Source organism: Protopterus annectens, chromosome 9.part0 (genome assembly GCF_019279795.1).
Source record: "Protopterus annectens isolate FY-2018-M chromosome 9.part0, PAN1.0, whole genome shotgun sequence".
Lineage (NCBI taxonomy): Eukaryota > Metazoa > Chordata > Ceratodontiformes > Protopteridae > Protopterus > Protopterus annectens.
In genome coordinates, this window is record NC_056743.1 from 412352547 (window position 1) to 412370494 (window position 17948).

Consider the following 17948-nt stretch of genomic DNA (forward strand, 5'->3'; position numbering starts at 1 on the left):
CACTAAGACAACTATCTTGGTTAGAACTACCCCACCAACTCATTCTCACGCAACTCTACTGCCCACCAAATGTTCAAAGGTTCATAGGTTAGTACTAGGCTATCGGCCCTAAGGCCTATGCAAGCCTAGCCATAACAATTCCCTGGAAATTTTTTCCCACAATATTTACTTCTCTGGGCCCCTGTCTAGCAGGGCGACTGACATGATCCCCGGGATGAATTTCCTATCTCCCATCCAATCATCAAGGTTCCTTTTGAAGAGGGCCAATGAGGTGCTCTGCTTGACATGTATGGTCTATTCCAGAGTATGCGAAGTCTCTGGGTCAGGAACCTATCCCTCCAGCATGTTTTGTTCATTGTGATAAGGTTTAGATCCCTGGAGCGTGTGGCTCTGAAGGATTGGGATTTCTTTAAGTGGAGCATGTCCAACAGCTCAGGGTTTGACATGGCCTTGTATGTTAAGCAGAGATTGCCTCTGAGCAGACTATATGCCACAGAGTATAGCTGGAGTTTGTTTAGACAGTCAGCATATGGCATCTGCTTTAGGCCTGTGATTCTTTTAGTGAGGTATTTCTGTAGCCTTTCCAGCTGTTGCAGATGTCTTGTGAGGTACATACCAAATGGGGCATTATACTCTATAATGGGTCTAATGAGGGATGAGTACAGTGGGGCAATGACCTCCTTTTTTCTGGATGAAAAGCCCTTAGTGATGAGGTGTGCCACAGAGAAGGATTTCCTGACTGTTGTGGCGATGTGGTTATCGGAAGTGAGACCACTGTCCACTTGTGTCCCTAAGTCTCTCATCACACTTTCAATGTTTAGTGTCCTGCCACCTATGTGGTAGTTCATGGGTACATGTTTTTTTCCAAAGGGGATGACTATACATTTCTTGGCATTAAGCTTGAGCCCATGGCTCTGGCACCAGGCATCTGTTTCTGTAAGGCCCTTTTGTAGAATATCCACATCATTTGGGGATTCAATAATGGCTCCCAGTTTGCAGTCATCTGCAAACTTTGTTAGCCAGAGTCCCTTAGTGTTGGCCTGTACTTCAGAGAAGTAGATGCCAAACAAGAGTGGTCCCAGGACTGAACCCTGAGGTACTTCATTTGTCACTTGTCTGGAGCTGGATTTTGAGTCTGCTACTTTTACAGTCTGGTTTCTGTCAGTAAGCCAGTTGGCAACCCATCGAGTGACGTAGGGATTTATGCCCAGCTTAGTAAGTTTATCTATGATTCCAGAGTGGGGGATGGTGTCGAAGGCCTTGGCGAGGTCCAGATAGGCTGTGTGGACCTCCTTACCCTTGTCCACAGCTCTGGAGACCGGTTCGAAGAAGTCTGTCAGATTCAGGAGACAAGATCAGCCCTTCACAAACCCAAACTGGGTGGGGTCCAGTGTCTGGAGGTTGCCAATGTCTTTGTTTATAATTTCCATGATAATGCGTTCCATGTCCTTGCAGATCAGGCTTGTCAGACTGATGGGACAGTAGTTCCCGGGATCCAAGGTGGATCCTCCCTTGTGGAGTGGGATAACTGTAGCTGTGCGCCACTCAGTGGGCACAAAGCTTGAGGTGAGGCTATGATTAGACATGACACTTAAGTGGTGTGCCAGTTCATTTTGTAGTTCATGTAGTACACAGCCTGAGATGTCATCTGGTCCCGTGGATGCTGTATTCTTAGCTTTGGAGAGTGCTGTTTCTACCTGTGTGGCTGTGGTTATCGGAATTTGGCAGTCTTTTGGTATTGAGATGGGCCCTTTAGGGGGTGAGAGGGGAGTGAAGCTGACACTAAATCGATCTACCAGCATATTGGCAATATCCTTGGGATCAGTATATTTAATGCCATTCTGTTGTAGCTCAGAGCAGATCTGAGCATTGCCATTTAGATTCTTGACATAAGTATAGAATGCATTGTGGTTGTCTTTGGAATCTTTGGCAATTTTATTTTCATAACTAACTTTTGAGGATTTTATGAGGGATCTCCACTTCTTACTGAGGCTGGTGAGGGAGTTTTTTGCATCCTGGGATTTTCCTCTTTTCTGCAACAGTTTCTTCCTTCTGTTGTATAGTTTGTTTATAGCAGGGGACCACCAGATTGGCTTCCTTTTTTTGGAGAAGAGCATCTTGGTTCCATTTGGGATGGCACGATTCATGTACTATAAACCTGATAAAACACCAGCTCTACAAGGCCTCCTAAATTCCCATACAAGTACCAGTCCCCAGATCCACTAATAAAGCTCTAATTGAAGTAACCAGGAGTAAAAAATAGCTGAGGTGACTCTATACTCCTACTACATTGCTAAACTGTGGAATGCCTTATCACTTGATATTTTTTAAGCTAGTTATAGTTCTAATTTCAAGCATCACATTAAAGTCTACCTCACCAATTCCTGGACTTGTACATGTACTGGGCATGGGTAACCCAAACCATGGAACTGGCTGATTTTAATTGGATATGTAATGAGCATTGAATGTAAGCCATATGACTGTTTTTTTTTCTTTCTCACTGTTAATATCTGCTACATTTTAAGTCTTATGCTACCTGTATATAAGACTAAGTAAGGAAGTAATTTTCATTAGAATAAATTGTGCATTTGAAACAATATATACAAAATCATGCAAATAAATGAGCACAGTAAGTAGGTTGGTAGGAATTAAAGTGTAGAAGTGTGTTGTAATGCACAGTAATTTATAACTGTTCATATAATGCATGAATACAGTAATGAAGTGTTATTGTGATCTGTTTTCATTGTTCGAGTTCATGTCACTAGTGAACCATCTGAGCAATGTGTTTTTAAACAACATTAATTTAAGGGAGATGAATTGCAGACTTCTGTATAAAGAACACTTTAGGCAGAAATGAAAACTAAAAGCGAAAGTAATGTTAGTATGGCCAGCCTTTCCATCTCATTTGATGGCACAAGCAATTCTATAACACTAATGGCTTTGAAATGATGCGAGGACATATAACTTAATAATGTAAACACTTCAGTTCACGTAAGAGGATTAAACATTTGGGCAGTTGTTCCTTTTTGATGATGCCAGGATGGTGCTTTGTTTTGCAGGGATGCTTTCCATGGAAGTGGAGGAACAGCTAGAACTGATTTTAAATGGGAAAGGTATTGAGGTTCCTGAGATGTATGACTCTGCTCCACTGGAAGTCCATCCAGTAACTGTCCGAAAGACCGTATGCTACATTGTATGTGCAGTTCTTCTAAATGAAAAGGTAAGCTTAGTACGTTTAAGTGAAAAAAAACATCTCTTAAGTGCTTAGAAGACTATCATTTTTAGGGTGTGTAGATTATTGTCATGCCCAGGGACTGTCATTTTTTGTTTGCTTTTGATTTCTCTCTTGCTGGTAGGTCCAGACTCCTTTTGGTCTTTTTAATGATTAGTTGTTGCCCTGCTCTATTCACTTGCACTTTTGCAGGGACTTGCACTTTGGCATTTAACCCTGTCTACCTTAGCTCCTCTCTGATCATATTCTATCCCTGTCTTTGCTTGTGAAGGTTTACAGAATAGCCTGCAGTTATTATTATTTCTCTGCCATTCAGGTCCCATTAACTTTGCTTTGCTTGCATTTCTTAATAGCTATTCTTTTACTGAGTAGGAGTGGAACTTGGAGCACATTTCTCAGTTGCCCACTAGCCCCTGCTTTTGTGCAATATGTCCACTTTGTCCAGACTGGAGTGTTTAATTGTTTTTGATAAAGCTTAAAAGTCTCAGCTGTTTTTATAGAATTCTCTTGCTAATCTGAGTTGACCTTAAGTTTTCTCTTCCTTTTCTGTTGCTGTGCTTGTTCATATTTAAGCAATTCCAGTTCATGCTTTTAGGATTTTTATTCTGTTAGGGCATTTTACTAATTAGTCCTCTGTGCTCTCTCCTTATATAGTATGACATTTCAATTTTTCATGGGATAAAATTGAAAATTGACCAATAAACTTATTTTTCGTAGCACGTGCTACTTGCAGGCATTTTACTGGTATTTTGTTTTCTTTACATTTTTAATATGGAATGTACCTTTTAGTAATGACATGTTTCTTAACCTTTTGTTTAAACAAAAAGAGCAACAATGAAGCCTTTAGCTGGAGTCTTGATATTATTTGAAAATAAACTGTGAATGTAAAACAAAAGACACAGCAAGGATAAAACCAACTCTTATTTAATAGGTGAAGCGCTTTGTTTGTTAAAATCACAAACTCCAACAAACGAAAAATGCTTCACCTATTAAATAAGAGTTGGAACTCCCTGGGTATCTTTCTACTGCTTATAAAGTCTGGTATTTTAAGACTTTTGCGGAGATTCATTAATACCTACACTACGTGTACACTGAGTGAACAAACAACAGAAGCATAACTCTCACCTTCCTCCTCCTAATTTCAGTCTTACTGATTTTCTTGCAACCTTAAATATCAGGGGGAATTCATAAAGGTTACCACAAATTGTAGACTACATTTACGCTTGGTGTGCTCTTTCTAAGTGATTAGAAAGCACAAAAATGTGGTAGGGATGTTCTTGAATACAGATCATGTACACTAAGTGTAGGCGTTAATGAATCTGGCCCTTTATCTCTTGGTACATAAGACACTTTTAAAACACTGGAATTGCCAATTTCACTGTTAACCGCTAATTTTGCAATTTTGTTGTTGTACAACTGTCTGGTTTTCTTGCGTCTATTTTTTGAACTGTTGGTGGTACGGTGTGATCTGAACTTCATTGTTGTCGATAATGCTTTGTGGTTCATTTCTAATCCTCAGCTCCTTCTGTACTGTAGTGTTTCCACAATCCCCAGTGCAGTAATCTTGCCACATTATTGTGTCGTTCAGTGCGCCAGTCATTAGCCTTCAGTGTATCGCACCTATCAATGAGATGCGCAACTGTTTTATAGAACCTGCATTTGGTTGTTTCTTCCATGTTTTGAGGGCACTATGTAATCCATTGTATATGTAGGCCACTGTCCTGGGGTTGTCATTATTGACCTTTTTCCTTTTGCTATCACTTCACCTTTACTTAAGCATGCCTTCATCAAATCTTGGTTAACATGAGTTTCTTTTAGAAGTTTTCTGTACTTGCCACTATATTTGTGGACTTTCCAGTTTTCCTTTTCTTCTAATCATTTTTTTATTCTTTTGTTTGTTTGCGTTTTCATTTTTGCCTACTTTTGGTTTGATTTCCATTTCCCTTTATTCTGAAAGCTTCTGCTAGACTAAGCAGACATCACGTTAGACTTCTCTTCATAGGTTCATAGTTTAAGTACTAGGCAAGCTGCCCTTGCATGCTATTTTAAGCTTAGCCAGTTTCCCGTTTCTGTGCTCAAAGTAGCATATCCTGTTTGGATATAGACTAGCTTACCAAAACTGGGATCATAACACAGATAAACTGAGGGGACCCATTCATCGGATAAAGCATGTAGGAGCTGCCTCAATCCATTAGTAGTACAGGGAGCAGACCTAAGGTAAACTCTCTGTTTTCTTTCCATAGATCTAAGTTGCAGTTGAATATGAACAGGGATGAACTTTGTTTTATATGGATGGGGAGTCTGTTCCACCGCAGCAGTATCCTCTGTGAGATATACCTGTCCCTCCTAACCTTTTTGTTGTGTTGATGTTGCAGACGAGGTTTAGATCCCTAGACCAATTATTTCTGATGCTATTTGACTTGCTGATGTGCTGTAAATACATCAGTAATGGGTCAGAAGATGCCTTGTATGCCAGACACAGGTTACCTCTTAGCAGTCTGTAGGATACTGAGTATAGTGACAGGGGTTTGAGTCACTCCATGTAAGACATGTTGTATAGGCCTTGTATCCTTTTAGTAAGTTCTCTGTGTGGCATTCCAGTTGTATGTGTCTGGACAGATACATGCCAAAGGGATCATTATATTAAATGACTGGCCTAATGAGCACTGAGTAAAGGAGGACAGCGACATTCCTAGACCTAGACACAATCCCTTTGTTTATAAGCTGTGCAGTAGAGAAGTATTTTCTTACAACAGTTGACATGTTGCTCAAAGGTTAGGTCAACTCTTGGGAGTATACTCTCGATGTGATCGTTTTCTATTGTAGGCGACTTCTAAAAGGATGCAGTAATGCATTTTTTGGCATTTAGTTTCAGTCCATGATTTTGACACCAAACCTTTCTGCAGGATGGCTAAATCATTTGGGGATTCAGTGACTGCTCCTGCTTTACAGTCATCTGCAAACTTAGTCAGCCAGACCCTTTGGTATTGGCTTTTACTTCTGAAAAGTAGATGCTGAACAGGAAATGTCCCAGTACAGAAACCTGGTTCAAGCTTTAGAACTTGTGTTTGGATTTCATGAGGTCAGCAAATATGTATGTAGTCCCACGATTGCAGACGTATAAATGTAGTCACTTTCAAGGAAGTCCATATCTCCGTCCGAGTGAGCACTGTATAGTCTTGGTATGCACTGATTTTTATTTATCGTCTGATATGCATGAAGCCCTTTTGTTTTAATTGTCCAGTGGTTTCAGTGCTGTTTGGTGCTAGTCAGTAACACCAAAGCATCAAGTTAGAATAGGAAGGGCAAATTGATTTATAGCTTGGACTTTATTCTTGAACGTCAAGGCAGTTTTCAGTATTGGGTTTACTCTTCTGAAGTATTTCTTTCTGAGCTTTATTCTCATTTGTTCATGTTTTATTGCCCACCTTTCATATCTTTCCAAATATTTGTATACTACAAACTGTGCAAGTTCATTTGTCACATTCTTGTCCCAGGTTGATATTTTTTTGGTATTGCAGCTTTCCTATTATAAATGTTTTTTTTACAAATTTATCAAGACCAAATGCCATTTTTATATCATCTGAGTTTTAGCCATTTATAGCTGTGCTTTCAGATCCTCATCTGATGAACTTTACAATTTTAAATAATCCACAAAAGGTAGATGAGATCTATTAAGTAAACAGCTTAATGGGTTAAGGGCAAGACAGAACCAACAGCAGGGACAAAGAATCACTATAGAATATTCACCTTTTAATTTTTATCTCTGGGATTATAATTTGCCCTTTGTCATGGCTTAGCTTTTTATTTCCTGTGTATCGCTTTGTATTAAAAAAAAAAAAGGAATTCTTTGAGGTAGAAATTGGATTCACTCCTCTAGGAAATTAAATATTGTTACCATAAAACACTATTCTTTCAATGCTCCTCTTAAATTATTTTCCAGTTTCATGTGGTGGGCCTTCTTTCCCTTGGGACAGCTTTTGTCTTTGGGTACTTTTTCCACTATCTGGATCAATCTTACCACTGCCTCTGCTAGATTTCTTTTGCTCTTCCATCCTTTCTTGATAAAACTACATACTTTTGCTCATGCACTTTGCAAAGTTTTTTTTTTTTTTCCTTTTGCGCTATGCCAGTGCTTGGAGTTAGGCAGCCTACTTCAAGGAAGTCCCCTGTATGCCTTTAACTTTTAACTTTCATTTAATCTACTATAAAGAAGGTGATATTTCAAATAAATATTTAAGTATTCCAAAAAGCATAAACACAAATGGGACCTTTTCAAGAAAATGAAAACCTTTGGAATAAGATTTGGTAGAAACCAGTGACCTGGAACCCGGTCCTTTTAGTTCAACGACTCCATTAAAATAATCAGCTGATGGTATTAAACATTATGAAACTGAATTGTTTGTCATAGAAAAGTTTTGCAGTTTGTGTGGATACTGCACAAGTCATTTGATAGCCTCCAAGTTTGGGATTAACTTAAACGGTTCAGTTTAACTGTATATTCCAGGTTTTTCAACAGGACATGCAATATGACTGAAATTTTAGATGCTTTATTCACAGCACAATATTTCTTGGGTGTAAAAATTTAAAAGCATATTCTTGGTACATTTCATTTTAAATATTTTATGAGTTTTTTTTAGCTATAAATTTAAAACTGATTTTTTTCTCTGTGTTACTCCTTTTATCTATAAACTTTTTCTCTAAATGATTGATCTAGTATTAATGTTCTAAATCACATATATTTATTAAATTTACATTTGCATAATAACCTGTTTAATATGTTGTTCCAAAGAAAATTAGCATAGGTTGGTGTACATGGTTTCTTAATGCATTTCTGGTTATTTGTTTCATTGTAAAGTACTCTTAGAAAAGTACCCATAAGAAAAGCTGAGTTTTTATTACTGTCTTGTGGGATTACAGCATCATAATCACCACTGACATTTATTATCAGAGTCTTAATACATCGTTTCAGCATTAGGATTGCTAAAAAGAAATCAACAAAAAAAACTAGTAATCAGTAGTAAAATCAGTCTTCAATAGTTAAATAAGGTTTTGGATTGAATTTCTGGTCATTTCTACAAATAAGGTTTCGGACTAAAGTTTTGATCTCTCTCTCTCGATTAAAATGGGCAGCATAAAAAGCAACGTGCACACAATAAACTCAAGCTGCAGAATACATTGTTGACAGTAGAGGTACACATTACACTCTTGATGTTCTTCGTGTTTCACTGTTGCAGTCATTACATTTGGGTTATCTGCTTGCAGGTAGCCCTCAGTCAGCCTGATTAACAAAGTCTTGGGTCTTGCGTCAGTTGCTGTCCCTTCTTTCATGACGTCAGGGGTATAAAACATACAGCTGACACCATTACGCCAGTTTTTCTTGTCGTGCGGCTCCCAAAGCAGAAGCAGTTCGCAAGTGCCAGTCGGCCGACTCCTGAAATGTTCATTTTTGAGTTTCAGAACTGAAGTTTTCAACTAAAGCCAAGTACCCTGTTGGGGAAATTTTTTCTTGCTCCTTACCAATGTCACTAAAAGTTAATAATTGCATTACTTGTGGAAAGCAAATACCTCAAAGATTTTCATTCGTACTGTATTCCTTGCCTAGGCCCTGACCACAAATTACCTTGCTGTCGGTTTTGTGCTTTATGTAATCCGTGCACTATCCGTCATCTCTATTTTCAGCTCTAAATATTTCCATTCTCGGTTTAATTATCCAGAAATGTTGTCGGTTAGCCATCCGACTACTGGGATTCTGAAAAAACGCACAGATAAAGACGGGCCGCAGAGGTCCAAAACTGCCGATGATGCTTCTCCTAAGCCAGTCACCAGTTCGCCGGTACTCAGTGAGGCGCTTTCGCAGACCCTGATGCCCGCTACTTCTGATTCGCAGGCCACTACTGAGGCCCATTCGGAGTCTGGTATGCCACGAGATGCTTCAACTATGGAACCTGTGGATGTCTCTACCTTGAATGGGTCCGGAGCTGCTGTGCAGGCACTGGCTTCTGAGGGAGTATTCAGGCCTACGGACTTGCAAATTAAACCAACGCCTCCCTCTTCACTTAGGCCTAAATCTCGAACCATGCCTAAAAAATTGATGCCCAGGCCACATGCTCAGGCCTCTGTACCTAAAAAAAACAAATAAGAATGGCTGAAGATTTAATAACTCTAATCAGGGGTAGGCAACCCCTCTTTTCTAAGAGGCCTAGGACTGAAGTTGTTTATGAATCTTTTGATCAGGATTCTGTTTTTTTCTGATTCTTCTGATGATCTGGATTTGCCCTTATCTACTGAGGATTCTGATGCAGAGGACTCAATTCCCTCTACTTCCCCTCCAGAGGATTTTTCTTTTGGGGAACCTTGCATACTCTGAGGGAGCATTTCCACTGGGAAATCCAGGATTTTTCTGATTCAAAAAAGAGGCTTGGGGATTTCTTACTCCTACCTCAGCATAGGCCTTTAGCTATTCCTCCTGTACTAGACATTGTTGCTGATGCCTTTTCGGGATCTAGTTTGGCCCCTGATTCATTGCCTCCTGCTCCCAGAAAACCTGACAGATGCTACAGGGTCCTAGAGTCACACAAATTCCTTTTTAAAAATCCTATTGCGTATCCAGAGACTATTTCACAAGGGCATTAAGGCTTCTACTGCTAAAAATCCTACCCCTTCTGATAGAGACTCCAGGGTACTGGATAGATAGGGTAAGAAGGTTTACACTTCCTTGGCCATTAGGGCTTTAAACTGCCAGTTTCACATCTTAAAGTATCAGCAATATGTTATTGGATTGCTTAAACAGAAAATTATGTTGATTCCTGACTGTGGAAAATAAAGAATTACAGGATTTAATGCATTCTGCTGAACAAGTTGGAAAACATACTTTGAAATGTGGTTTTGATTCATTAGAGGCCTCTTGCAGGGCTGCTGTTACTGGGTCTGTGCTCAGAAGGCATGCTTGGCTAAAGGAGCAATCTTTGCCTGATCATGTTAAAGCTAAATTGTTGGATGCTCCCTTAAATCAGGTCCGCCTGTTTGGCAACAAGGCTGAGGAAGTTTTTGAAAAGATGGAAGATGAAGATACATCTATGTAAACTGTTAAAGATTTCTTACAAGTTCGGCCGCCTAGATTTAGTAGGCACTGACCCTATAAGAATTGGTCCTTTCCAGCCACTTCCAGGTCTTCTTAAGCCAAACCCAGACTCTGCAAAAGCCCCAGGTGTCAGTCCCAGGGGGCACACAGGGCTAAGCAGTGGGGGGCCTCCACTTCTAAATCTGGGAGTAATAAGACTCCTCCCCCCTATGGTAAACTGCCTCAATGACTTCCGTTTAAAATTTCCAAGCACTTATCAACTGACTGCCCCTTTGGGGGAAAAGATTGCTCTTCATGCAAAGAACTGGGAACTCATTACCCAGGACAAATGAGGTTTAAATATAGTGTCCCAGGAATACAGATTTCACTTCCACACGTTGCCAACACCAAGCGGTTGGCCGGACCTACCCCCAAATCAATGGGCAGAGGCCGAAAAAAAATACTTTCTCTTAAGCATTCAGGCTATTTAACTGGTACCAGAAGAGGAAAAGGGACAAGGTTTCTACTCGAGACTTTTCCTGGTACCCAGAAAAGACCATTCATGTTGTCCTATCCTGGACCTGTCTACTCTAAACACCTTTTTGGAAATTCCAAAATTCAGGATGCTGACTCTTCACCAGCTGCTTCCTATGCTAGGCAAAGATGCATGGTTGGCAACACTAGACTTAAAAGAAGCATACCTGCACATCCCTATCAGGAAGTCTTGCAGAAGATACCTATGCTTCAAAGCAGGCTACATGCACTATCAGTTCTCTCCACTGCCCTTTGGCTTATCTACTGCACCCAGGGTGTTCACAAAGTGCCTAGCTCCAGTTATTGCATTTTGCAGGCAAAGAAATATTCAAATATACCCATACCTGGATGATTGTCTAATTCAGGCAGAAAGCCAGGACATACTTTTGAATCATCTTGCCTTTGTACAAAGGGTTCTAACTTGTCTGGGGTGCACCATAAACGAAAAGAAATCGCACCTGGTACCCTGTCAAGAAATTATATTCCTGGGAGCAAGCTTGAATACAACTTCCCAGATGGCTTACCTCACACCAGAGAAACAAATTCATTTGACAACCTACTTCAAACCAAGTGGCTACAAAAACCCTGCAATCTGCAAGACAAATACTGCAAGCTTTGGGGTTCGTGGCCTCATGCATTATTCTAATTCCATATGCAAGATTGTATATGAGGAAACTACAGTGGTATCTAAAAAGCCTATGGTGTTAACATTCTCAGGATCTAGAGGCAATGATTCCTATCATACCTTGCCTACGCCTAGAATTCCTTTGGTGGGCAGAGGACTGCTACCAAAACAAGGGACTATCTTTCACACCACCCCCTGCCACCCAAACTCTAACAGATGCATCAGTCTATGCATGGGGGGCTCACCTGGCAGGGAAGTGCATTCAGGGCAAATGGAACACAAGTCAAATGCATCTGCATATCAATCAAAAAGAAATGTTAGCTGTACAGAATGCACTGACAGCCTTCAAGGACCAGGACAACTTATGGTAAAGACTGACCAACACCACTGTTATGTGGTACATAAACAAGTGGGGGGGTACAGATTCTTACCCCCCTCTGCAGACTAGCCATGGCATTGTGGAACACAGCCTTGAGCTACCAAGTGCACCTACAAGCTCAATTCCTGCCAGGAAAATTAAATACAATGGCAGACGGATTAAGCAGAAACCTCAGGGACAAGGATTTTCAACATGTTGACAAGCAAATGGGGGTGCCCAGATATAGACTGGTTTGCCTCTCCCCAGAACTACCAATTGGACAAATTTTGCACAAGGACTCTCCACAAGCAAGCCTGGAAAGTGGATGCTCTGTCCTTCAACTGGAAAAACCTATCCATCTATGCCTTCCCCCCTCTGCCTCTCCTTTCCAAAGTACTACTAAAAATCAAACAGGACAAACCAAGGATGATTTTGATTGCTCAAGACTGGCCACGCCAACACTGGTACCCTCTCCTCTGCAGTGTGTCATGGTTATCCCATGGCACCTGCCTCACACTCCTTCCCTGTTGTCTCAGCAGGAGAACCAGATTCTGCACCCTCCGCTTATAACACTGAACCTTGCAACCTGGCTAATAACATAATCTCTCCTCTACCATCCTTCAGTAAACCTGTGATGGATATCATTTTTGATGCAAGGAGGCCTAGTACTAGAAAACCTTATGCTGAAAAATGGAAAAGATTATGTGCCTGGAACCAATCTCAAGGGATGAGCACAGCAGCACCCAATTTACCTCAGATTTTACAATATGTAACTGAGATGCTTCACAAGGGCCTGTCTTTTTCCTCCATTAAAATCCACACCTCAGCCATTTCAGCTCATTTTAAACACAGAACCACCCCTCTTCTCTCATCCACTGCTCAAGCAGTTCCTCAGAGGGGCGAAAAATTTGAGACCACCCAGGAGAGCTCCAACCCCAGCCTGGGACCCTAACTTTGTTTGGAGAAACTCACTCTACCTCATTTCGAGCCAACTGCTACTGCAGACTTAAAATTTCTTTCTTGGAAAACAGCTTTCCTTTTAGCAATCACTTCAGCTAGAAGGGTATCTGAATTACAGGCCCTTATGGCAGTGGAGCCTTTCATCATCTTTCATGCGGACAGGGTGTCCCTCATAACCAATCCATCCTTCATGCCCAAGGTGGTATCCAGTGTGGCTCTTAATCAGTCTATTCATTTGCCAACCTTCTTTCCCAATCCACAGAAAAAAGGGGAATGGATACTGCATTCCTTAGATGTGCACAGACAACTTAGATTCTACTTGGACAGGACTAAACCTCAAAGAAAATCTGAACAACTGCTGGTGGCATTTGCTACAGGGGCAGAGGGGAAGGCTATTTCAAAGCAAACCATTTCTAAATGGATAGGCCATTGCATTAATTTCTACTATAAGCACCATGGAAAACCTATCCCCCAGGGGATCAGACCTCACTCCACCAGGGCTGCATCTACCTCTACAGCTTTTATCCAAGGCATCCCTACCAGGGACATCCTAGAAGCTGCTACCTGGAGTTCTGTGCGTACTTTCACCAAGCATTATCATTTGCCAATTTTCTCTAAATCCAGAGCTGGTTTTACCACTGCAGTCTTGCAGGGCCTTAAAGCTGGTCCTAATGCTATCTAAATTCCTCCTCCCAACCATAGCTTTGGGAATCTACCCAAATGTAATGATTGCAACAGTGAAACATGAAGAACATAGTACAGTTGTGTACACTTGCCATAAATGTAGATGTTAAGAGTGTATTCACTGTTGCAGTCCTGGTTACCCTCCCTCCAGCCCCGTAACTTCTTTTGGCTATACCTCTACTTTCCTTTGCTATGCTTAAAAGCCTTTTTGGTGTATTTGCTTTTTTGTTGGAGGTATATCATTGTACTTTTATATTTAATTGCTCCCCATTAGGGGGACACCTGACATCTGGGGCAAGAAAAACTGATTTAATGGCGTCTGATGCATGTTTTATACCCCTGACGACCTGATGTCATGGAAGAAGCGACAGCAACCGACGCAGGACCCAAGACTTTGTTAATCAGGCCAACTGAGGGCTACCAGCAAGCAGATAACCCAAATGTAATGACTGCAACAGTGAATACACTCTAACATCTACATTTATGGTAAGTGTACACAACTGTACTTCTTGATGATGTTAGTTCTGCATACCGTTTTGGGATTTAATGAATTCTTTCTCATGTACTCTTTTTCTCCCTTCTGCTGGGGCTGGTGGTGTTGCTTAGCATACAATTTATAACAAAAATGGATTGCTGCATCGGGTCCGAGGCTATTGCCGACTGGTTATGACTGAAGAAGGTCCTGTTCCCTTTATCCCCCAATTATCTCTAAAGACCATTTATTGAAAATTCTCACCAAGACCAAAGACACCTCCTCTATGGGATCTGACCGTATACCTGGTTGCTTAAGTGTTAAAAATGCCCTTGCTGGCAAACTCCTTCAATGGTTAAGCATAAGTTTAGCTGCCGGTTTTATCCCTCATGAATGACTTACTACAATGGTTATGCCTGTACATAAGGGTGGGCTTACACCTGACCCAGGTAATTATAAATCTGTCAGCTGCACAAGCCTCATCTGTAAAGCCACAGAATGTATTATAACTGACTTCAGTAATTATGATATAGGTTCATGGGTGGTTACCAGACTATAAGCCCAAGATCTGTTTTTAAGCCTAGCTCAGCATACCCCAAATTTATAAAATAAAATGGTCATACAAACTTTAAAAACTCCAACTTTAATAAATATAAAACTGGTAAAACTGGAAAGCGCTTTCATTCCCCCCAAAAAACATGGAACTTCATCAGACCGAGTTACACCACATTAAATACATTCTATAAAAGTCACATGGCTTCATCCAAGCCACATGACTTTATAATACTTAATGTTTTAACCCCTTCTTTTTCTATACAACTTTAAAATTCTCTCTCTCTCATTCAAACCAGGAATATTGCATGCATTTAGTCTAACCTGCCAACAATGTTATTTCCAGTCCAGATCCTCTTCAGCATCTAACCTTTCACTATAATTTAGCACCTGATCTATAACTGAAAAATGAAAACTCGCATCACTACTCCCCTTATGTTTGAGCGCAACATGTTTAGCTAAACCATTACTCGTATCCTGTGTCACTACTGCTCTCTTATGCTCATACATTCTTTTGTGAAACTCTCTCTTGAAGTTCTCCCTATATAAAACGTAGAACATAAATCACATAGAGCAACATAAACCACATCTGGTTCTGCAATTAAACCTATATTTTAAATGAATTTATATATTTTCTGGCCTCTGTATTCACTTCCTGACCCTCCAGTACTAAAGAACAAAACTTGAAGCTCCCACATTTAGCCCATATTTACCAAAATATTGCTGATGTGTCAGTATCTGAAGGAATTTTATGGTTATGATATAGCTTTATACAGTTAAATCTTTCACAGACTTCCCCTGTCCGTTAGGGACATAGGTGCCAAACTACTGGTAAATTTGCAATTTCCCAACCATTGGTACAGGTTACTTTTGAAAAGGGATAGGGATGAGATTTGCTTCACATGGATGGGAAAGCCTATTCTAGAGAAGGGGTAATCTTTGAGACTCATATCTGTCCCTCCAGTATGTCGTGTTTGCCACAGATGAGGTTTAGGTCCTTAGAGTGGGTATTTCTGGTGCTTTGGGTATTTCTGGTGCTTTGGGTTTTGTAGATGTGCAACAAATCCATTGATGTGTGATCAGAGGATGCTTTGTAGTTTAGGTATAAAGCACCTCTCTGCAGTCTGTAGGAGACCAAATACAGGGATAAGGCTTTGAGATGTACCACATAGGACTTGTTTACTTCCTGTATAATTTTTGTGAATAACTTCTGGGGTGTCTCAAACTGTTGCAAGTGACTGGTCAGATACTTGACAAAGGGTCTGAGAGCCATGTGCAGTAGAACAACAACCTCCTTGGGCCTGGATGGCATGCAGTTATGTGTGAGTTGTGTAATGCAGAATGATTTTCTCCCCACATTAGACATGTGTTGGTCAAAGTCCCGGTTACTGTCGACGTGTTCCCAGATCCTGAACCACTGGGTCTACTTATAGGGGTGCATTATCAATGTGGTAATTTCCATGGATGGCTGACTTTCCAAAGGGTACTATTATGCATCATTTAATGCCAAGTTTTAGTACGTCTCCAGCACCAGTTTGTCTGTCAGGCCCTCTTATGTGTTTAGAGGTCAGCCAGAGACCCTTGATGCTGAAAAGGAGACGCTGCAGCTCTGATCCCCATAGGACTCTGCTAGCAACTGGCTTGTTTGTGGAGGCAGATTCCCCTATCCTAACTTGTGTCCCATCAGTGAGCCAGTTGTCTATCCTTTCATCCAGCCATCCTCTACCCCTTTTTCCCATTTTTGCACATGGGGTTGGGGTGTCACTTCAGCCTGTATAGTGACGACTGGAGAGCCTGCACGATTGCGGACTATCAGTGATACTAATATTGGGTTTATAACCACCTTTTCAATGGATGCACCATTACTAAGATTTATATTGATTAAGAACTGGTGCTTTCTACATGAGGATACCACCATTAGGGATAAGGTGGGTGGGTTACCAAAAGTAATTTTTAGAAGAGGCTGGAATTTGAAGGCAATTCTGGAAAATTACAGGCCTCCTGAATATTCCTTATATTGTGGTATGTTGAAATGTGGGAGGTGTCGGATGTGTAAATATATTAATACTACTAATCCCTTTATTGTGGGCAATAAACGTTACCGTGTTAAAGGGAGATTTAACTGTGAATCAAGGGGTATTTATCTGAGCACTTACCAGAATTGCCCAGCTTTTTATGTTGGCAGGACAGAGAGGCCCTTGAAGAATAGGATCTATGAGCATGTCTACAATATTAATAAATTGAATTTAAACAATGCTCTGGCTAGGCATGTGAAGGCTAATCCTTCCCATAACTTTTTGTTCCTTGTCATTGGTAAAATAGTGGATAATGATGGGGGGGGGTCCATCATCCTTGAAATTGGACGAAAAGGAATTAGCATGGCAGTTGAGGCTTAATGTGCATACCGCCCCCAGGACTTAATGATAGTTTGTCTAAGTGCATTCTCAAGTTAAAATCCCTTGCTAGGTAAGTCTTCTTTTCTTTCATTAATAACATTACTAATTTTTCCACATTTTTAATATTTTCAGCAGGGTATTGCATTATTTCCCTTTTCTGGGTTGGGGTGGTCACTTGGTCATTTAAAATGTCTAGCTGGTTAGGTATACAATTGTATATGACTTATAAATAAGTATTTGCACGTAAAGTGTCTTAAATGGTTGGCTATGGCTTATATGTATGTATGTGTATATATATATATATATATATATATATATATATATATATATATGTATATATATATGTGTATGTAGGTATATGTGTGGTGTGTGTGTGTGTGTGTGTGTGTGTGTGTGTGTGTGTGTGTGTGTGTGTGTGTGTGTATATATATATATATATATATATATATATATATATATATATATATATATATATATATATATATATATATATATATATAAAAATTTTATACCAGTATATGCATGCTTAGATTGGTAATATTTAGTTTTAAGAAGTTAAGGCAGCTATTTGTGTTTGCCGTTTTAAATGTAGGCAGGGTTTAGAGTTTGTTATGATGATGTCATTTGATATGTGGTATTTAAGAATTCATTTGGAATTGTGTAATTGTCTGAAGAAGTTTCCTTATTTTAGTAAACGAAAGCACTTACTTATATGCTGTGGCTTGGAGTGTTTTTTTCTTCAATTTTGTTTTCAGTGGAGTTTGTTGTAGTTTATTTTTTAGTGTTGGAGGTCAATATTTACCCATATTTAGACTGCCGAATCCAGGCAGCATCACCAACAGAACTTCAGACATGCAAATCACCATAGATTGCTTCCAGAAGTTAGGACTTGCCCTTTAGTACCCAAAGGTCGCATGTGATGCCCAGCATCAGAACAATCTTCCTGGGGGCAGAACTAGATTTGGTCCAACAGAAAGCCTTCTTACCAGAGGAGAAAATCTTGCTCCTCTTGCAGTACCTTATAAACCTGCACTGTAACTAATCCATTACTGCAAGAGGAATTTTCAAGGGC

The 17948-nt window shown here is 40.2% G+C and overlaps 1 protein-coding gene across 4 annotated transcripts in view; it reads left to right on the forward strand.

Annotated features, from left to right (window-relative positions):
* Window positions 1–17948, forward strand: part of NUDT18 (nudix hydrolase 18) — a 440532-nt gene that overhangs the window by 214986 nt on the left and 207598 nt on the right. For all 4 annotated transcript variants that reach the window (XM_044082949.1, XM_044082947.1, XM_044082948.1 and 1 more), the window contains one exon: window positions 3060–3220. In XM_044082949.1, coding sequence (XP_043938884.1) covers window positions 3062–3220 — 159 coding nt within the window. In that variant the 5' untranslated portion in view covers window positions 3060–3061. The remainder of the gene's footprint in view (window positions 1–3059; window positions 3221–17948) is intronic.